We start from the raw sequence: 23,740 nt of genomic DNA, 5'->3' as shown, positions 1-23,740 counted from the left end.
AAATTACACTTTCTAGGGATCCCATCTGACCRGAGTCTGATGCTATAGACTGCCACAATTTCTAAAGAGTATGCCTGAAGTGAATACAGTCAGCAACATCAGCCCGTAAGCAGTTAGCCAAAATTTGCAGGAGAGCGAGGGCAGAGCTGAAGATCAGGAAGAGTTCAGTGATTTTGGAGAACGGATTTGGGATATAAGAGATGCTTCCCGCTGGAGCAAGCAGCATGAAGAACACACCTTTCGTTCAGTACATTCCCTGGCTCATTCCTTCCTGGGAGAAGCCAGAGGTCCTCTAATCGACACCCCTCCCTGCCCTCTGTCCTTCTGGCAAGCTTGAGGGTGCCTGGAAGAAGAAAACACTGTGACCCTAATGCAAAAGGATGTAGCATTTCCTAGTCAGGAAGAAAAATGTGGCTTAGAGTGACACAGTGATGGGGCCTCCTCTTCGGAACTGCAAAGGCACAAGAAAGGAGATAAACCCATGCTCACTCTCCTGGCATGCGTACTCCAGCATTACAGGCACACAGAAACACCTATGTACTAAGGATGAACCAAGCGCAGTTCATCCGCATGCTCATTTTGAGTTTTTGACCACACAGAAAAATACTGGATTTGGTTTTGTAGGCACATGTCTTTCAGTCCATGAATGATCCCCATAAGAGCACATATGAGCTTGTTATTATATACAACTTCCTCTTGGCGGGATCCCCAAAGCTCTAGGTTACATGTTCTATTTTTAATATATGCCATAATCTGGTTTTCCATCTTATTTTCACAAAATGTTAAAGTTTTATGGTGCCAGCAATATAGCTAGACTCTCCCCCTTCAAGTAAATAGATAAAAAGTATTAAATTGAAAGTTATTCTCGTTTATACTCTAAGCTGAAAACTAGAATTGTTTCTACTTGGCAGAAGAGAAAGCATATTCTGATCTCTATATTACAGTGATGGAAGGCGTTTTTCTGTCTTCCATCAGCCCTTTTGCTTCCAGTGCAAGCTTGAGAAGTTTGGAAGCCTTTTTTGCTTCCAAAACTGAACACATGCCATATCTACATCAAATGTATCAAAATTAAAACTGCTTCCAGTTGCCAAAACAGCTCCAAGAAAAAAAAAAAAACAAGTTAGGCTTTTGGCTGTTATCAGGTAGAGCTAATGGTCATCTATCAAATTATTTCAATTTGTTGCAACAAAGCACAATAAAATTGAACAAGAAAAACAATGTGTGGTTTAACAAAAGAAATAAATACATGTGTTTTCAACACAGTCCATAATCCAAACCAAATGGCAATAAACGACAGAATGATGCTTGTTAACACTGTCAACAGTCAGCAGAAATATCTCTTGTTCAGTTATAGTGAGACTTGCCATGAACACCTTATGATCAACCTAAATGCATCCTTCAAACAACAAAATTCATTCTCACAATTTACATTCCTCTGTACTTACAAGGGAATTTTTCTTACATCAAATGATGACTGCTCCATTCGTTGCACCCCATCTCCAGTGATGACATTATGAATTGGGTGAAACATGTATAAACTGATGGGTGGAAAACTACCTTTCAACATAAATATGCAGAAATTATTACTTTCAACAAGAAAGAGATACCACCCCAAATTCTGGTCAATGGCAAAACTAAGTAGGATGTGAAGATGTGAACTGTACAGCACATATGCTTTCTCTGGATACTGATATAGTGCATACACGAGCCTGAATATTCTGTGGTAGGGCTGGACTTGCGTGTGCAGTTACAAAATAGTAAAAAGATAGGAGAGCAGAAGTACTCTGAAAGCACTGATTTCAAATAGTCACAGATCCTGCAAAGCAGTGAGACACTTTTGAAACCTGAAGTTGGAGCTGGGCCAAAAGCATGAGCTGCAGGGTGAGAAAAGTCTGAAGGCCACTTTCCAACAAGTGCTGGCTGAAAGAAGCTTGAAGCAGCTAGCAAGGGAACACCACTCAAAGTTTTTGACAGTACGTGCAAATGCAATGATTTTTGAGAGGCAAGAGTTGCAAATGGAATTGGGGAAAAATATCCCAGTGATATCACCTGTCCATGTGATGTTTACTTTTTTGAAGGATGCATTTGCCACATTGTGAGATGCATAGTATTGCCATAACCAAGGCCTAAAAGAAAGCAGCATAATAAAAAGATTTTAAATACAAATAATAATGAAATTTAATAAAGGTTTTCTTTTATCTTAATAAAGATTTTCTATACAAGCCTATCAGTGTTTCTCAAAAAAATCTCATAAATTAACACTACTAAGATTCGGCACTACACTTCTATGAAGCCACCTTTAGGTTATGGATTGAGTACAAGAGCCTCAGTGAGGTCCCTGAGGACAGAATTCTCCAGCAGCACCTTCAGTACTGACAGCAGACTGAAAATAAAGAGCCAACTGTGAACTTTAAGTGGTGTTGAATTTCATGCGGTTTTGTGGACAAGATAAATGAAGAGTAAAAGAGAGATTTATTTTCACTTATCTAAGTGAGGCTTAAAAAAGAGTAGAAAAAGTACAATAGGTTTCTACAGGTGACAAATTGTCACAGTTCGTTTGTCCTCAGTCTACTGATTGGTTTTATTATTATTAAGTGAGCAAGTAAAAAACCCAGATAATCTCAGCATTACTGAGTTTACTGATGATTTACTAAATAGCAAACACATTACCCACATTTCATCCGCTTTCCTCATTCACTATATGCTTATTTGATTGCAACACTGAAACCAAAAGGCAAGCTCAAAAAAACTAGCTAATATGAGCTAATATTCAGTATTACAGGATGTTAGCCTGCTAGATGGGTTACTACAGAATAAATGTTCACCACCTTTATTAGAGGCATTGCTGCATACATTTCCTTTAAATGCATCAACACAGCTTTCTGATAGACACAAATTAAGGACAATACAGAAAAAGATTTTCTGAAGAATGTAGGTGATATAAATGATGTTTCTGTGACTCTCACAAACCTGTGTGTGTTTAACAATTGATGTGTTAGCTGCTAAATGAGCAAAACCAAGTACCTTTATGTCATTTTGTGTATTTGTAGAAACAAGTACCAGYGGACTTGGAACCCAACTATCATTTTTAAACTGCTGATAGAGCCACATGGTCTCCAATTAAAAAAATTTAAGTAAAAACCTGTAAAAGTGACTTAAAGAATAACCTCTGATGAATTTAGAGAGACTATGCGGAAAAGGAAACCATGACCTGATTACCTGATTCTCACTAATTTTCCTGAAAGTGGGTACTCTGAGGTAAGTTTAGCCTCAAAGTCTTCAGAGAATTGCTAAGCTTTAAGTAGGGCAGCACATGTAAAATATTTTCTTTCCAATTGCAACATTCCTACATATGACTAAATGGCCTGTTCTGAAGTTCTTTGTGACAATACCTTACAAAGCCCAGCTCCTTATGCTGCCAAAAATAGAGAAGCACGGCTATTAAACAAAGATGCTGTGGTCAGACACTCCAGCCTAAAATATCATGGAATTACAGGATTTTATCTTCAGAAAATCCTGAGTCCCTGGAGAGAAACTGTTTAGCCTACAACCAGCTCCAAACTTTGACATGTTATTAGAAAACTTTATTAAAAATGTGAAACTGGTTAAAGAGGTTGTTTCTTTTATATTATACATTTTTGTAGGATTTCAAGCAAATCTCAATGTCCAGCTGCCAGGCTGGAAGTGAAGTATCAGTGAAGTATCAAGCCCTGGTATAGCTAACATGGCATTAGGTCCACTGCATAATTACAGGGGTAACAGTTTAAAATGTTTCAAACCAGCCAAACTTGATTAGAAAAGTGAGTATCAGTGCAGCTTGTGCCGTAACTCCCTCAGCTTTCTTGTGGCTGTCCAAGTCTGCACCACTACCCAGCGGACTCGATTTTAGTCCCAGAAATACACAAATGAGAGGGCAAGCCTTACACATAGCACCTGCGCATGGCAAAACCAGCATTTCCACACTGAACCAGATACTGTCTTTTACAGAGTCATCACTGTCAGCCTGTCTTCACACAGCTCCTCACACTTCAGTTTGGGAATATCTAACTAAAATACACCCTCCAAATATAGGAAAAAATTGGCAGACTATGGCCTTGGCTCCATGATAGCTCAAAGCTTTCCAAGCTGAGGCTGCTGCAGCCCTGTTGTTGAGTTCAGGGAGCTAAATAATGTTGACAACTTTCTCTGTGACAAAAACACATCAAAATGCAGCTGCTTCATCACACACAGCACTAAAGAAGTTGTGTTACTGTCATTAAGAAACATCCATTTTTGTATGTAACTGCGGTAAGGAAATAGCAAGGAGAGACAAAGCTATTTCTTGCCTTATGAGTCCATTTGTTAGCTCAGACCTGGTCATATTTCTTCCTCTTACAAAAAGTTCAGCTTCTCAGGAGCTCAGCTACTGGCCAAGAAATAATTTTTTCGGCCTTTACAACATAAAGCAGAAGGAAGCATTAAACAGAATTTTCACACAGTCATGTGGAATGGGCATTAACTGGAGAGAAGGCTTAATCTGGGTGCAAAACTCAATATACTGCAATCCTATAAAATGTGAAGAGAAAATGGTAGAGAGAAAAGATGAATCAAGCTGGCAGATGGGTCCATCATGGAGAAAGGGCATGAGAGAAAGGAGACATCACTCTGGACCGGTTGATGGGGTGCCCATACCAGGGTTTTAGTCTCAGACACATGAAACTGTAAACTTCTGGAACATTAATTCCATTGGGGAACAGAACTTCCTCTAGCACACAAGGATATGTGCCTTATTCTTCCYTTCTTTCTATTAAGAAAAGAAAAAAATTTTTTTGACATGGGATGTTCACCAATGCATGGTCCTAGGAAAGGTAGACAAGAGGATGGCAGATGACAGCCACAGGGCAGTGACAGGTAGTCACTCTGAATACCTCAAAATGCTGCATATCTAGAAGCCTGCTGGTCAGTGTTGTAAAATGCTGGGAATACTTTTTTTTTGATGGACATCTCTGCCCATCAGATGCCTCTTGAGCTATAGGTTTCTAACACAGTACTGGGCTGGTTTTATGCAACTCTCTCCTAAGCCATTGTCAAAASGTAATGCTCTATTCATGACATTTCACAGTTTTAGGAAGTTACCTTACAAAAAATTGGTTCTTTGAAAGCAAAACCATTATTACTTATCAAAGGTGCAATACAGTATGCCACCATTTGTACTTTCATTTTTCCTAAATAAGGACACAAGGAATATATTAGGGAATATTTTAGGATCTTAGGTGGGGTGAGGAGGGAGAGGAGGAAAAGCAGCATAAATTTCTTTTAGTGTTGTCCACAGAATGTAGGTCAGTATACTCTGATGGAAATGCTCTGATTTGATTTTTCACATTCTTAGACATAAACATCTCAGGATTTTTCAGGTGAGGAAATCTCATGGGCCTGCCCATTACTCGTCAGAGGACTTTTATGTTTGCTTCTCTGCTTATTTTAAAAAATGTGTCAAAATTTTGCTTGTCTTGTGAAGTATTAACCTGAAGTGATATTATTTAAATATTGAGTAAAACTTCTATAATGTCTGTGTCACAGTGTAATAAATTGCAGGAGCTCAGTTTCTAGTTTCTCAATAAATGTTATCTTATGAAGTATATGCAGGATGTACTTATTTCAAAATAAAACAATTTGGAAAATGCCCTTCCTTCCCTATATAAACTTTTTTTCTTTTACTAATAATAGATATATATTTTACTACGTACAAGTATAACCTATTTTTAACCTCACATTTTCATGTAAAGTTTATGAACAAAATACTTTAAAACAGGAAATCAGAGTCCATTTCCTGTTTTAACAAGGATAATCCCTTGACCAGTAGACACAAATAATCAGTCCTCCTTATTGTTAATTAGCATACTATTCATCCTATATTTCACTATTTAATGAAAGAAAGCAAATTGCTGAGAAGACTATTAAGTTCAAAACATCTTTCACCTTATTTATCCGGAATTCAGTAAAACAGTTCAGTCACAGACTTGCAGCCTCCAGCCAGGTTCCTGCTATTAGTCTTAAATCACTCTTAGAGTTGCAGTAACAGTAAGTTGCCAAACTCAAATACACATCTATCTATATCTGCTAGATAGTTTGTCTTAATAGACAGTCTGGAAGAATTTCAGCTATTTGACCCAAACTTTAAAGTTAAAAAACTTGCTGCTTAGCAAGGAATCAATACTTTCTAAATGTGCAAATTACCATTTGAAAAATATATTAGCTGGAAGAATTTTGAAAAGCCAATGCTTTTTTTCTTTCAGTGAGCATGATATAGGCTCAAAAAAAAAAAAAAAATCACATGTAGGCAGGAGTTTCAAAAAGGTAACTAGTGCTTCCTTAGTGAATGGCTGAGTCTCAAACTCTCCAGTCTGAACCATGGGGCACTGTTTCAGGAACTGTGATTTATTGAAATGAAGAAGCCTATCAGGCCTAACAAACAAAAAGACGGTGCATAAAGCACTGTTCTATGACATCCCCATATGGAGAAAAGCAGAAAAGTAGATGCCACAGAGAGCACCGCTGCTGCCGTGAGGCTGAACCAAGACAGGCTGCAGCGATACCCTAGGGGCAGCAACCCACCCCTGAACCATCAGACTTGGCGAGCCCAGGTCTAGCAGCATCAGCTTCTTCATGCAGTGAGACATCCAAAATGATCACCTTGAGGACATCGGTTATGAGCACATCACAGGATGACTGCAGGTCACAGTGCTGTTCAGGCCAAAAAAAACCCTCTGCATTTAATTACAGTTCTACGTTCTTTTAATTATCGACATTTCTGTTCTGTAGAGCCAATTACTCCACTTCTGTGCTCCGTTACTTTAGCCATGTAAACAAAGGTGAGCATTCTACTTCTCTTTTGTTGTATTACAATCAAAGATGCACTTGGATGATGGTGAGAAAAGCATGTTGTGACCAAGATATGACATTACCTCTCTACAGGCCCAGAACTTCGGGAAGTCTTTTCAAAGACACATGGCTGAGACCCTTTACAGTAGCTTCCACTGCTGTAGAGTAATTTAGGCTGTGCAATATGGATGCCAGATCTAAGCAAACACAAACTGCCTTGACGTGGGAAGACAGTATAGGACAGATTTCAAAAAACATGCTATCAAACATCGACACTGAAAAACCCTAAATGGGTATCAGTCAAGCAATGCATTAGCAGACAATAAAAATATATTGCCATTACTGCACCAACCAGAATTTTATGAATGTTGTCGTTTGACTCTCATGATAATGTTGGTCTTAACAAAGACAATTTGCAAGTTTAAAACTGTAACTGGACGCAGTGCTATTATTTGTTAAGCAACAGAGCTCCACAGTATTGGAAACTGTAAACATTTGACCTAAAATAAACACATAAATAAAGTAACTACATGATTCACAACATACTGCATGAAAGGCATTAATTAAAGAAGGATGTGAAATTAAAAAACTAAGTGAAAACCTGTTTGAGAATATGGGTAGCAGAAATTGCATTACTGCCCCCAGCACCACTTCCTCCTTTGTGCAGTCAGTACAACTCAAAAGAGTGTTATGCTGAATAAGAAACCAAGGTGCAGACAGAGGTAAGTGATTCATGCAAAGTCAATAAGCAGGGAAGAGTAGGAGCTGGAAAGACAGCCCAATCTCCTGATTCCCAGGCTACTGCTTTGTCTATTACATTGCTGTGTGATTTAAAGAAAAAAATTATTCCACATCAGAAAAACCCATCATTCCTATATTTATGCAAACCAATTTAATTTTCCATTTCCCATTTACACCACACTACTAACTGAAATCCTAAGGCTAGTCTCTGCCCAAAAAACCCCCAAAACATAAATTTAGTCATTACTTGAATTATTTTTTTGAGTGTTTTAATAACTCAAAGCCTTGATTAGTGTATTTTTTTTAAACATCTACATCACAGAAGATTTTAGAAAGTTTACTGTATTTTGTCTTTATTATTAAAAAATATCAAGAATGGGGGAAGTAAAGATMTAGCTGCACTCTCTCATGCCTAGGTCTGCACATCTGCATACGTATCATAATCAAAATACGAACTGTTTCAACACTGCTATTCGAGATGTTCCATAAACTAATTTCTGAGGTCTTCACATCTGGTCCAAAGCACACACATACGAGGCTAATTAATGGAATGAGCTCTTAATCGAACCCATTTCCTTGCTCCAAACTCACCCAAGCACTGAGCAGGGGTGCTAACCAGTGTGGCGGGTGCTGTGGGCAAGGATGCAGGCGGGCGGCGCGGCAGCATTGCTGAGGGGCTGCCGCCAGCGGCCTGATTCAGCTGCCTGTTTATACCTCACTCCTGAGGCTGGGGGGCACCCAGGGCCCGCCGCATTCACCCACTGCTCACACCCACTCGCGCCTATGCTTCCACTGCAAAGCCCCGTCTYGTGTCTGAAGTCATGTACAAAACCTAAAGGTACTGGTTCAAAATGTCTGCTGGTGTCTGTCCAGATAGCACTTCCCGCTTTCAGCTGGTACTCCTTTCTCAGTACCAAGCCTTGTGCAAATAAGCTAATGCACATCGTTCAAAGAACCCTGATCGTCATACGAGTATCGGTCTCTGGATTTTTTTCCTTTTGTAGCTGATGCAGTTATATTCTTTCTTACCTGGACTGTAGCCTGTAAATCAGAGGCAGGGGAATGAAACAGATAGAAAACACACCCATGCTCATGGTTAGTCTCTTTAGAAGAGACAGCAGGGATCCTAACAATTCCCAGGCACTCTGACAGCCGTGAGCAGAACGGGGCTTTCACAGAGGTGCCCCTGTGGCGGCACGCACAGTACAGGTGATTCCAATTTTACTTACCTACATTAATGCCATTTGCAACCCTAAGCACTGAGTTTATTACGTACAACTTCACAGGTCCAATAAGGGCAAGACATTAATAACTACACTGAGAAAACTGTTTCATAGCATAATGATTTAACTTGGTTCCAGCATCACTTAAAGTTGTCCACACTAGCCAGGCACTGCCCTTGATCAACAGATCTGTACTGCTCGAGTTGACATGTCAAGTCAACTAACCTTACCCGAAAACTTCTGCTACAGGACTTGTGATCTAGGTGTAGTGGTTTAAGAAATTCCTGCCCAACAGCCCTGACATACTGCACCTTCCACCGAGAGAGCATGGCTGACTGCACATCCTCTGCCCCTGCACGTGAGAAGCAAAGGAGGGTAACTAAAATTACCACTCTGAAGAACCATAAAAATGCATTTTCAGAGGTTTTCTGAATTGAGAATACCAGTTACTGACTAAAGTGAAATATGAAAGTCACTTTTTATCCTTGCAAATATATATCTATTTTAAGAGATCCATTCAGATAAACTATTTTAAATTAACATGGACATATGTTTATCATTTAAGACTAATAACTTGAACATAATGTTACATTTGTCTAGGTGTATTTAATTAAAAAATCCTTGGAAAAGACCACCAAGGAAACCTCATTGGTACAAGTAATATATGCAGTTCATTTTTGTTGTTTTTTCATTAAAAAGGTTTATTTTCAAGTGTTCAGAGCCAAGTTTAAATTTCTGCATAATAGTTTTCTTTTCCTCTAATAAGGCTTAAAACATGGTAAGATGGGAAAATATATAATATGGACACTCTGAATACAAAGAACCACTTTTACAATAGTCATGCTGAAATTGCTTGCAGTGGAAGTTGTATTAAGAAAATCCCATTTAATCTAAAAATTAAATAGCCTACCAAACCACAGGCTCTATTTTCTTCTGTGATATGTTGTCTATTCATTTCATCCTGTCCCAAAACAGCAAGTCCTCCTCCAATTATTCAGTTTGCTGAAACAACACACATGCCTATGCACTTCTTTTTTCTTCCCAGTGAAAAACAAAACAAAACCATGCTTTTAGTTCTGCTATCTTTACAAATGCTGGACTCTCAGAAATCTAAGGCTGGTTTGAAGGAAACTGTAGTAAGCTGCAACTTAATTTTGCTAATGATCAGCAGTGGGATCTGGTCTTCCATTCAGAAAAGGTAATATATTATTTCACCATCTCATTGACTAAGAGTTTGTTCCACAGCTATGACAGGAAGGTGCAATGAGCTGAAGCAAAGTATCTTTACTCCATGCTTCCAACCATTACTAGCTTATCCACACCAGTTTAGAATACATGAAGTAAACAGCAAATGCTCAGACTCTATAGTTTTTTGAACTATCATTTAAATATATGCTTTTCTATCTACTCTTCAAAGTTACACAGATTATACTAAATTTGTCAAGCCAGCTAAACTCTACTGTTCTTGTCTCCCATTTCAGATAATCCTTAGTAATCAGCAAGGCATTTTCTACTCTCCTAGAACTACATCCATCAATTACTCCCATGACTTCTTCCTGGCCAGACCTTAGGCCATGTCATTGTTTCAACTCAAACTTTTGGAATTTCTTCAAGTCTCTCTTACCCTTGTGGTTTTGCTCCAGTACCCTCTTCCAGCTCTCCATGTAGGTCCTGGATAYGTCTTTGAATCATTTCACAGATATCTCCTCCCACTGGTATAACTCTCAGTTTAACTTCTTTTCCTTTCCAGGCATCTCCACCCTGTCAGTGCTCCTCCCAAACTTCTATCCTCATCTTCTCACCACTAAAACCATGATCATCCTTAACTCTTAGCTGTATCTTGGTCCACACACCTGGGATGTTTCCAATGGCTGCCACATATCCCTTTTCATTATAATCCTTTCCCTCTTCCATTCAGCTAAATCATTCATTCAGGCCCTATTTTTTGCCTCAGCTATGGCAAACCTCCCTGTATAACACAGAAAATCCCTCTCCCTCCTCTCCCAGAGTGATTACACCTACAGTAATAAAAAAAAAGGCAGCTCATCTAACAGAGTATGGGATTTTCTTTTCCTGTTAGCATTTTTCAGTTTGGAACTACACAATTGCTAAACCATATTTTCCATGTGAGTTTAACTTCATAGCTTTTCTTTTCCCACCCTTGCTTCTCATTTCTGTTAATTTTTCCACACTTGCTGGAGATATCTCAATCAGCTGACAAAGTCTATGAGCAACAAGTATTTTCACAATTGCTGTTTGCAGGACTTCTGAGCACTACTACAGTGTAACAATAACACAACACCAAAGACAGATGCCAACTGCCAAATCTACAGGGACTTTTCTGGACTCAAGAGTGGTCAGAATGCCTAGCAAGGTAATACTTTTTTATAAACAATATAAAATTGCATTGTAAGCTAAATGCTTTGCAAGCTAGATATAAATCTCACCATCATTCATGTCTTTGGAAAACAGTCCCATGTTACATGGATTGTCAAGGGGAGTTGGTAATTCAGCAAGTAACAGTTGAATAACGACCAGGTCATTATTCAGCTGTCTCATAACAGCCTGACAGCAGTGACGAGGTGACAATTTGGAGACAACTCAGGTCTCAAGCTCCACTGGGAAACTGCCAATTCACTTCAGGTGGGCCTGGACTCCAGCTCATGCTCAAAACCCTCACTCTCAAAACATGTTAAACTCTCAGCCACCATGAAGGAGAAATTTATTTAACAGGGTACAGTATTTTCCTTCTCAAAGTATTCATAAAAGATTTGTTTTCAGGGGCCTCTTCCCCCTTACTATATTCAGGTAATACTTTAGCAGGACAGCCCTGGCTCTCACCTTCGAATGAATTGGGGCTTTATCATTCCCATAAACTATACTGGATTATCCCAAGAATCCTTTCCCAGAAGATAAAATTTCAGAACTAATTCCAGAGACTCTAAGTGCTTTCTCTCTGGGGAGAAGAAATAATATTCTGTAACACTGACTGTTCTTCAGATATGTCGATATGAAGTGAAGCTAACATCACTTCAACGTGAGATTTTTGGTGGTGGTGTGGCTCCAAAGGCTCAGCATATTTTCACTTGGACCTTGCCTGTAACATTAACCCATTAAAACAGAAGTGCACCTCAGGGAGAGGATAGCAGGTATTTAAAAATCTCACTGTGTTTCAAACACAGCTAAATTACTCACAACGGTAATTTGGTAAAGTGCCACTTCACAAAGACAAAAGAAGACAAGTTTTACTTCTAAGACCAGCTTGTATTCTTGCACATCACATGAAAGAGAGCAACGGAAACATGGCTGAACAAATGTGAGTAGGCACTGCACTGCAATGGCTTTTTGGSTGGGGGTGGGGAGAAACACACATACTACAAAAATCTAATAATTCTCCACCCAAGCATTGCTAGTGAATGACCTCATTGGTTTCCTACACATACTCCAACAGCCTTCCTGCCACCACTCTGTCAAGCCAAGCAATGATGTCAACAGTCCACCTGTGAGAGTGATGTAGCCCTCTGGGTCAGGGTCACAGAGAGCTCAGATAAAAGCTGTGTCAGTGTTAATTAAATGCACCTCTTGTTTCACTGCTGATTTCCTCCGATAAGGCTCAGGTCATTTTTTCCTGGAAAGACTTCCCTGCTGTAAGGCAACAAGAGCCAACTATAATACAAACCAAATATTGCTCAGAGGATATGAAGACAACATAACACATTAAATATTTAGTTTTAAAAAATGATTGCATATCAGTGTTGGGGTAAATACAAATCTCATTAATTTGCATGTGCTAATGACAAGGTTGAACTACAAATGCTAGTTACTGCGGATAGTTTATAATCTTTCAGCAGAACTAATCTCTTTCATTTGGAATGGTCTTTTGATTGAGGTTATAGAGAAGACTGAAACGGAATTCTAATAACTTGGTTTCTCCACTAAAGGAATTAACAAATACCACTGATAAGTTTTTTCAGATTAAAGTGAGAGGAGCTCATCCAACAAAAAATATGCTTTGAGACTAGATTTTGAAATTTAATTAACATCAGAATTACCACCTCAACTTTAATGAACGTGTTGTCCCATAACACGTATTCTGGCATCAGAAAATTCTCAGCAGCAAGAAAGTTCTAAGCAGCTTAGGTATTAAGGATCCTCGCCCACTAATATAATTGTCCAGCACATAATGAGAGGCAAAAATACATATTGCCATTTTTTCCCCCTTTATAAGGAATCTAATCTACTGTTATAACTGGATGCTTTTCACCATATGCTGTACAGGATTTCTGTAATCCTTCTACTCATAGCACCTGCCTTCCAGCCACTTAAAGCCTTCAGTACACACTCTTTTATATTTGCTTTGTTGTCGTAGACATTTTCAGGTAGTTTTATTAGCAAGAGAACTATCATGGGCAGGCCCACGGTTTTTGAACCTGACATTAAAAATCTTCTTTCTTTCATGGCTTAAAAAAATACCACTAGCCCTAGGACCTAATTGGTGACAGTAAAGCACAAAAAAATCTAGAGGTGACAAAATAGAAAAGTACTCTCAAAAGTAATGGCAAAATTCTACCAGAAGACTTTGTTTCCTAATGATCACAACTATCAATTCTGAAATAGTCAATGAAGTAGAGCTCTTGCTATAAATTTAATTCTAGAAAAATAATAGTATAATACAGATGTTAGGAATACATTCATTTTCATTCTTTCAGTTTGGTCTCTAGCAACTATAATAGTTCCAATGAGTGGTATTTTTTTCTTTTTCTTTTTCTTTTTTTTAAACTGTCCTGAACTATAGCAGAAACTTGAGTTATGTGGAAGATTGCATTACTCTTCGGATAATGTATTTCTAACTAAATACACAAGTGCCAATATATTTGAAAGGAGATCCTCTAGGCATGTTATGGGAATGTGTAAGAAACAATAAGAAAAATTTAGAGGTGTATTTTTAAGTACATAAAATTACTAAATTAAAAGAAAAATCATGTGAACAACCTAGCTTTTTCTAAGATGGAAGTCAGAAAACTAAAAGGGAGGACCACTGGACACTGTTATCTGTTGTATCCACAGCTAAACGTACTCATCAAGTCAGTTCTTCCAGTCCCACATTCCTGAGCATTAGCAATATTTTCCAAACAATCAATGCCCAATGTCTGCCTATGTAGACTTTCAGCTCTCTGKGATCTTATGCTTATACAGTACCTTCTCCTACAAACTCTGCTAGAATACATAACACTAGAAGTACATACGTTGCCCACCCAGTGCCTGATATGAGAAAAGCTCCACGGCTATACTACCTCTCACTAAAGAGAAGGTAACTAACTTGCACATATTTTTTAAACATCTCCTCCAGTAGGAAACTCTCTATATAAAAAGTCCTTCCTAAGAACCACATTTTTGGTTTTAGGTGGCAAACCAAAGGTGAGAGTTATTCCTTCACTAGCTTGGTCAATACTGGTCCTAAGGACAGTTCCTGTGGATTCATGAGGCTGAAYTGCAGCTAGCTTGCGTTGAGGTGTGCAGAGCGTGACTCATTTAGAAAGCTTGACCCAAGGTTGCAGCCCATCCTTCACATTCACCCCTTCTCACATCTTTCTGGGCATAATTCCCAAGGCAAACTTGAATCCAGGCCATAAAAGAGACACTAGAATTTCTGCTGATTTCTTTTCTCTGTCACCAGTAATTGGAGTTTGGTCTTACACAACTTAAACACTATATATCACCTTGTACCTGTATGAAGTTGGACATAACTGACCACCCCTTGCAGCTGCTGTGCTGCACTTCTGGTGGATGCACACAGCGTGGCCACATAGAAGGAAAGCATATCCCCAAGCGCAGTGAGTTAAAGTGACACAGTTTCCTGAACTCCAGGAACTCTCCTGGTCAGAAAGTACTTCCTTCCTTGTTTCAAACACTTGATTGTTTCAGAGGGAATTCAAAACAATAGATTAGAAACTTTCAGCCTTTCCCAAGTGTACTGTTGCTCAAGGAAACCAGGCCGCACTCTGGGAAGATGAGATAACACAGGGAGAGTACTCTTTTCCGGAAATGCAATAGCTTTTGCATCCCTTTGCTAGCACCATCCCATGAATCAGCTACATGTTAGTAATAATTCATGTTATGAGATGTCAGATATAGTTCAACTATTGTTTGAAATAAGATGTGCATGGCTGGCAAAAACCATAAACTAAAGGCAGTACCTTCTCAGCTACTTTGATAAGACATGTCAGGGAGGAAATATCAGGAACTTTCTAATCTGAGTCTCTACTTTTAAGGAACAGGTAGGAAGAAAGAACTGTATTTGCCACTTTTAGTACCTCATACTTTAAATCTCTAAAAAGCAGAAAAAATGTACTGCTACTTCTGCAGTCAGAAACCTACCCCCTTCCCACTAGAACTTAGTTTTACAGAACAAGCAGAGATGTTCATAAAGATAGGGAATGGATCAGGCTCATCAGATCTCACTGAAAAGCAATCATTTTCATCATACCTTTTTCCTAACACAATTGCATTCATGTAAATACAATACCGAATGCTTTACACTGATGAACGAAAGATTTAGTATTTAGAAGATAATCATGAACCTATATTTTTATAGGCTGCAGTTGAGTMATGAAAGGAAACAGACATGAAAATAGCATTTTTTACAGGATTAGGTTGCCTAAATATCGGGCTAAATATGAAACATTAGAAACAGTAACAATGGCCAACAGTCACCCTCTCAGACCTGGTAGCCAAAGCTCTTACGTAAGATATTAAATTTTCCTAATCCTCTTTTCCTATCAATGTAGAGCTACAAGATGTGGGAGGAGAAAATGATTATGAAAAATGAGAACTCACCTGGTTCTACACATTATTTTGAGTGGCAGAGAGGAAAGGTACTTCCCTATCAAGCTGTGTCAAAGGGAGGGGAGCGATTAAGTTGAATACTCTACACTCACCGTTCCTACCAAAGGGTAGATGAATCCAGCTCCAATGCTGGCCCGCACATCACTAATTGGCAGAATGAAACTAGTGGGAACACCCTTCCTCTCAGGCTGATGGGAAAGGGATAGGTGAGTTTTTGCCATACAAATGGGAAGATTTCCAAATCCCTGATAAAAGAGGGAAAGAAAAGAAAAATATTTTTAAGGTTACAAGATTACAATAAAGACAGGATACATTTCCACTTTGTTATCAGTATCTTCTGTAGATGATAAAAACAATATAGCAATAATGAACCTCAGTTTCTTAACAGTTAATCTTTCAGAAACAGAGAGAATACAGTATTTTACATGCTATTCTCTCTCTCTTCTCAAGCCAAGACCTCCAAAGGGACTTGTCTGTAATGATATCCAGCTTCTAGAGTGAATTTTCAATCTAGAGTTAGGTGCAAAAGTTGCCTGTACAATGGCTAGAGAGTGTTATTTTCAGAAAGGGTGCACAACAGACAACACTGAAAAAGAAATGTATACTTGTCAACAAAACACCAGTGTGGCACTTCTCTCTGGGCTCTAACAACCAAGTTAGGTATCTATGTGAGACTGTTGGTAAACACAAATGATGCATGACRTTTTGTTTTGTTCTTAAACAAGACAAAAATGTGTGTGAAGTGATGGCAACCACTTTAATTATGACAGTGCAATAGTTACTCAAAAAGTGGGAGAAACTCAAGCAAAGGCCCTCATCAGCTCTACTATTCCCCCATGTGCTGTTTGCCTCTCAGGTTATTGATTAACCTTGAGCACAGGGACCTCCCACTCTTCTGTGCGATTCCTGGGCAAACAGGGATGCATTCATCAGGTCGGGAGGAGAGAGCTGGTACCAGAGGGAATTGGCTCTGCAACCCAGTGCTGAGGGCAACCGTTTTATGACACTTTGAAAGTATTTCCAAATACGACTAATATATAGACTAGAAAATAGACTATGGCATCAAAGTAGAGTTGGAAAATATAAAGAAATGGATTATTCTGCTTCAAGTACACTAAATAAGCTTTTTTTCCATCTAGAAACACAACGTCATTCTCAGAACATTTGCATTTTAGAGAAGATGGCTATACTTCTGCCTGACCAAGTTGATAAAATATACTTGGGGATTCTTCCATGACATATCACCCATATTTTCTATTTTCTATTTCCTGACAGAAAGGCTCCAGCCATGTTTACTACCAGAAACTGCTCCATTTACAGTAAATATGTTCATCTCTCCAAATGGTTTCAAAACTGTAACATACCCTCCTCCCACACGCTTTAACAACAGTGATCTATTTCATCTTCTAGCACTTATAACCCCTTGAAAAAGACACGAACAGAAGGGAAGCAAAAGATTTTAGAAGTATCAGGAGCTTTGTTATTAAAATACAAAGTTGTGCACAAGACTTTTTGCACTTGCAAACATGCATGCCTTTTTGACAGGTACAAATGAACACTCATATGCTAAAATTGGGCACATTTGTTAGCAGCTATCTGTACAGATGTGCAGTTACACATTTAAAGCAGTAAATACTACTCTTCTGTGTGTCTGTCATCTCACTTTTCTTTAGACATCTAAGACAGACATCCACCTTCTGGACATCTTTTGACATCTAAGAATTGTTGCATAATTAGAAAGACAAGATGAGCAACTCCCCAGCAACCTCAGCTGCAATTTAAAGCACACCAATACCCACAAGGCTTGAATGAAAAAAATGCTGCCTGTTAACATTAAAAGAGAATATTTTGTAGTTATTCACAATGAAAGAGCCTTAGCGCAACTGAAATTTGTTTAGGAAATAATGAAAAAAGGATTTTGCTCCAGGAGTTGCAGGAAAATCGCAAACTAAAAACACCCAAAGATATATGCTCTTTTGCAGAAGATAGCTTACAAGGTTAAAACCATTCTGTCCTATCTAATCTAAAACAATCTACAGTGACCCCCACAGTTTAGCACCATCGGTAGGCTCCTGCCTTTTAGGAAAACTAGTCTAAACGCTCCCCTCCAAACTGAGAACCTTTTACTCCTGAGACTCACATCCAGCGGGTACYGGGCCGCGTAATTCACTGGTGTTCTCACCTGCCAGGTGTAACGATCCACTTGTGACTGCGCAGCAGGAGACAACTCTATATCCTGAGCTCCGTACACCTTCTGAGCAATGATCCTTATTTTTTCAACAATAGGAAGCTGCAGAGACATGGAAACAATACAAATATGAACACTGGCAAAGAGAAACTAAGATCTTTTTTGCTGAATGAGAAATCTGAATCTCTCACTCAGATTCATCCTAGCTAAAAAGGCTTGCTTAAGCATGAAAACAAGTAAAAGGAAGGAAAAGGTGATGGAAATGATATTCAGCCACATCTATAAAAATGAGAACATGATTTCAACTACTCTTTCATTTAGGAGTTAAAATTCGTGCATCACCTACAGTTGACAGCCTAGCTTACATTCTCACCTGAAGAGGGGGAAGAAAATTATTGCTGTACAGTTTTCAGAAGAGTTAACCCACAATGCAGAAAAAAAGAAGCACAAGTTCCAGTGGTAACATAGATCATCGGACAAATAAGATTTCCTATCACAATAATCTATATTATCATACTATCTTATCACAAAATGGCATTTATATTGTAAAGCATTTTGGACACTTTTTTGATTCTTCTTTTTTATTTTTTTAAGAATCTAAAAGCATTCTAGGACAGACTTTAAAATCACAAGTCACTAATTCCAACCCCAAACTCCATGAACACCCTTATCATATTACTCAGCTCAAATTGCCACTCTGCTTTAACACTATCTGTCTGCCCCTATGGCTTCTATTTGAAGGCAGTTCCAGACTCTCACCATTCAGATTGTTAGAAATCTTTCTACATTTGTTCAGCACACATTTATTCATGGTCAGGTCGGATATTTACTTTTTGTGCTAACATGTCTTTAGGGTAAATAATGTTTTTCTCTCTTCCTCCTTCTTTATGTTTTGCATGACCTTTGAGACAGCAATTACGACCCATATTGCCTATTCTAAACACGCCAACCTCTTTCCATATGAACAGGACAACAGGGAACTAACCATGCCTCTGCACTAGTTCAGCTATTGCAGTGCTGACCATAGATGGCCCAAGATGTGCGCATTACTCCAGGGAAAGTCTCATCAGTAATTTGTGATTTTATGCCCACAAGGCAAGAAATTGGTTTGTCAATAACAAACTCAGAGTCTATGAGTACTGGTGAATTTAGAGAAAGTTCCACAGCCAGTCACATTTTTGCAATGCTTTCTTAGAAATAATGCTTTTTCTGCAAAGATATAACAGATGAACATAAGAGTTTGTGTCAGGCTGACATTTTTTGTATTTATGATTATATTTGAGAAAAATGAAAGTTTAAAGTAGTCTGCTTTTACATTAATAAAGAACTCCAGTAACAGAGACGTTGCAAGGAAGAGACGGGTCGCTTCCCACACTGTCAAGCAGCTAAAACGTAGGACAGTTAAAAGCTATGAAGACTCAAATAAAATCCCTCCCCCACATAAGAAAATTCAAGGTGATGTCTAAAGACATGCCACAAGACACCTTTTGAAACAAGCTGACAATCTGATTACTGCAGCTTAATTGGGTAGAACGATGTCACATCCCTGACTTCAGGCTTTAGAGCAGAAGCAAAGCAATAAAACCTAATGAGGATTGGAGATAATACATCACAAACATCCTGGGTGTAATTCCTGGCAGCACTAAGCTGAAGGGAATACTTCAGTGGCATGGGTAACCATCATGAGATGAAAACTTCCTCTAGGTTCATTATTATGGTATCTTCATGTTCACAGCAGTTACAAACACAGCGTAAGAAATGCAAAACGTCTGTCACCTCACCTTTGAGTGCTGTTTGCATGCAGCTAAGGACTAACAGCAACAGCAAAAGGAAAAGTTCCACTCCCTGTTGTCTGTAAGCCAACATCGAAACCAACAACTTTCTGCTTAAATCTCAGTAAATTCATTGAAGATGGAGATGTTCATTTAGATTCAGTTTGCATTTGCCTCGAAATATTTCAAACTAATTTGACAGCAACATAGTCACTGCAAYCCCCCCTCCAGCAACGATAGCTCTAGTTTCCAAATAAAATCCAGCAGGGTTCTGGCTAGCATCAGAACAGACTCCTTTAATGAAAGCACTGGCATTCTGTTTCCCCTCAGGATATGCTAAATATCTTGCATGACTGTGAGCTGGATAGTGGAACTTTTTTTTTTTTTTTTTAATCAGAATTTCAGATACTTATCCAGCCACCAACCACACCTCAAATTTTGTGAATTTAACTTTAGAAGAATCATCAGCAGAGAAGCAGATACAAGAGTGCAAACAGCTAACAGAAATGTTTTTGTGAGGCAGTCACATGCCTCTGCAAGACATGCATATCCAAATGGGTGAGGTAGGTTGCATCATGTTACAGAAGAGTTTGGGCCTATTTAACCTCACTTACAACATGTGATAAATCCTGGGTAAGCCGGACTCAGGTAGAAATCAGCCGGGAGGCACACATGCTCATGTTAACACAGCCCATTTATGTGCACACTCTCAGACATGCTTCTTTCCTCAAGTTTCAGGAGCAGGGAAAGGAATACACTACACTGTGCTCAGAATACACCTGTCTCCCAATATTCAGTGGGATTTTTAAGGGATCATCTATTTAGAATCACAGTGTAACAGCATTTCAAGCTAAAAAGTTTCGTGTGTTCCAGGTATTAAGTAAGGCTGATGGGAAATTTTGTTTTAATTTAATTAAAATATTTTCCAAAGAAAAGCCACCTGRCACTTCACACGAGAAATACAAATTCAATTCAGTTAAAAACAACTTAATGGTATTTGAAACGGAAACAGAAACAAAGTGCTAGTAATTCAAGAGAATTTTTACACGTTTGCCACCACAGAAACTTAAATGTTTACAAGACACTTGTAGGAACAATTCTAAGTTGTTTTTCTCTGGTCTTTAAGGGCAACTTTAGCTTAGGTTTTCAAGAATACTGTTGATTACTCAACACTTCACTATAGAAATCCTCTCAGTGATGGAAATAGGGATCCACCATATGTATTAATGCTTTACAATGCTAACTCATATGGAATAGTGCTTAACTTAATTCAGAGTAGGAAAAAAATAGGGAAAAAAATAGGGTCAAATTATCCAAAGTACCTAAATAATTAAGGGACTGTAAGTCAGATTTTTGCTCCAGCTGATTTCAAATATAGACACTTTGGAAATCTTGTGAGCCACCTATTTGCACCTTGAACACCTTGATCAAACATCTGCCATTAGGAGTCACATACCCCAGGCACTTAGAAAAAGTGTTTCTGTCTTTTTTATGCTTTCTGTCTGAGGGTTCAGCCCCCATGTATTTTCTACAACGGCCTACAATATTCCTGAACCAGTTGTTCATTCCCACTGCCCAACTGTAATTCACCACCCTCAGCTGTGCTGATGCAACTGTTTGCAGGCCCTCACTATAACACTCTTAATGAAACAAGTCCTGTCCATATAATGTGTGTAGAACTGCACCTTCACAAACACAGAGTTTCATAGCACCTCTGCTGTCTGGACAGTTACTGTGATAATGACATTTATAAAATGTGCAGACAATTCAAGCATCAAAAACACTGAAGATTTTAAGATCAGCAATAAAAACAGTTCTCCTGCTCATTTCATTTAAGCAAGATTGTGAATGTTATGCAACTACATGCATTTATGTGGAGAACAGGTGATATACAATAGAAATATTCAACCACTGTAGTATAAAGTTAGATAAAAACTGACTTTACAGATATGCAATTATGTATTAGTACTAACGCTGAAGGAATTATGGCAAAATCAGAGAACTCATTTCAAATTCAATTTCAGCTTCTTAGGCAAATGGTGCCATGAAATACGTGATGTAAATTTATACTGAATGTGACAAAGTGCTACAGGGTCACACTGTATGAATATCTGCTGATGCCTAAGGAGCTTTGGTGTCGCTCTGAGAAACAACAGATTTCCACAGCTCTGCTAGAGATCATGTGCATTTCTGAAATCTCACGCATTTGGAGTTACCAAAACCATATGTTACTTCTAAGGCAAGCACAAACACATATACTTGCTAAGGCTGCCAAGCACCCACACCATAAAAAGGATTATCTCCTCAGCTGATGTATAACAAGTGCTACAGCAAAGGTGCAGACTGCTTTCACAAAAACAGTATCTGTGTGGTGGTACATTTCATTATTTGATAGAGAATGATTAAACCAAGGAATCAGCACTGATGAAGAGGACAGTCTGTCATTCTCAAGACTAAATTGATTAACCAAGATGAAATCACACCAGTGTTGCCACTCAGTCTTGTCATACTACTGCTTCCTGGCCAAGTCGTAGTGTCAGTGCAGCTTGGTGCTGTTTAGTACACAATATTCTTTCTTCTAATATTATTAACAACATACTTTGTAGCAGAAGGTAATTTAAAATGGCTTTCATTTATGTTAGCCTTTCTCATTTCTTTCTTCATCTCTTCCTTTAGCTGTAACAGCAGACTGCAGATTATCAGTTTTTCCAAGTGCAGTTTGATGAGCATTTCCAAGAGCAGCAGACCAAATTCAACAGACCCTCCTTCTCCTCCCTTCCTCTGCTGTTCACACTCACCCTTGTGCCAGTGGAACAGAGAGGGCAGCACCACTGTTTGTCCAGCTGTACATACCAGAGAAAGTGATCCAGGCTACAACATAACTCAGGAAAAAAAAGGCTATTTTAWCCCAGATCAGTTCACAGACCCAGTGATCTGCTCAAAGCTGCACAGAAGTGTTACACTAATATAACTGCTGGCACAAGGAAAACCCCATATAAAGGAAAGGGACAGAGATGGCTAAAGTCGCCATCACTGMAGAAAGAAAGGCTCAATCAGCTTAAAATGGGCCACTGAAACATACCTGCACAAGTTGGCTGGAGTTCCTGAAATCAGTCTTACTGCCAAAGGTCAGCATCTTGTGAAATTACACTCATATGACCAGGGACCTGGCTATGGACTGTGTTGAGACACATCTTTTACATCCCAATCTGGGCACCTGACACTAATCTTTTTGGCTCCTGGAGAAAGGACTACATCTTTTTAAATCCTCACATCCAACCTCTGAGACTGCTGAGAAGCTGAAAACACCCCAGTTACTTTCTTCCTTCCCTTCTTCTACTTTGAAATACTCCTCCTGACTGTCTTTCTCCACCAAAACAGAGTCCAACAGAATATGGCTCTGAGTAGCCAGAGTCAACAGTCCTTAGTTGGCCTTTATTCAAATGGGTCTCAGCAAAGCCATGACTACTATGGGAAGTACTGGTGTTACCTACCTTAAATTTGAGATTGTAAGTGAACCCGAGTCAGGGCAGCACCATCTGAAGGGATCTCTTCACAGTTATATGAGATAAATATTTGAAACTACTTTATTCTCCGAGAAAACTTAAGATTCTGCTGAAAAACCATGGTGTTTACCCAGAGAAGAATACATAAAAGGCACTGCACTATCACTTGTAATTTATACATTTAACACTTTAAAATCTTTAAACATTCACTTTAGCCCCACTGTCTGTAATGTTATGGCTTGGTTAATTTATTGTTGCTAAACTACCTATGTTTTAACAGAAATTCTTAAAATAGTTTAAAATTCAAGGCAATTGCACTTTTCCTTTTTTTAAATTTTGTCTTCACTGAAAATAATAATAAAGAATCACTGGTTGACTAAGTGAAACAGTATGTAGACATCACTCATTTCTCTTCTTGGGAATGTGGCCAAATGAAAACATATGATGGGAGTATGGCTGAAGGTGCTGTGTGAGGTGACAGAGTGCGGTGATAAAACAATAGCTGACTCTGCATGTTCAAACTCCTACTTCTAGCTCTTCCCTTGGATAAAATAAAAACACATTTATTAAAATATCTGTATATTGTGGTTCCAGAAGACCTGC

At 38.7% G+C, this 23,740-nt stretch overlaps 1 protein-coding gene across 1 annotated transcript in view; it reads right to left on the bottom strand.

The window, feature by feature from the left end:
• MTHFD1L (methylenetetrahydrofolate dehydrogenase (NADP+ dependent) 1 like) overlaps positions 1-23,740 on the bottom strand; it is a 163,366-nt gene that overhangs the window by 33,621 nt on the left and 106,005 nt on the right. Inside the window, exons 25-26 of the mRNA XM_026083885.1 lie at positions 17,854-17,961; positions 15,764-15,916 (exon numbers count right to left, since the gene is read on the bottom strand). Of these exons, the coding sequence (XP_025939670.1) occupies positions 15,764-15,916; positions 17,854-17,961 (261 nt within the window). The remainder of the gene's footprint in view (positions 1-15,763; positions 15,917-17,853; positions 17,962-23,740) is intronic.

Source organism: Apteryx rowi, unplaced genomic scaffold, assembly GCF_003343035.1.
Source record: "Apteryx rowi isolate R43461 unplaced genomic scaffold, aptRow1 scaffold_118, whole genome shotgun sequence".
NCBI lineage: Eukaryota > Metazoa > Chordata > Aves > Apterygiformes > Apterygidae > Apteryx > Apteryx rowi.
This window is presented reverse-complemented; position numbering and strand designations above follow the sequence as displayed.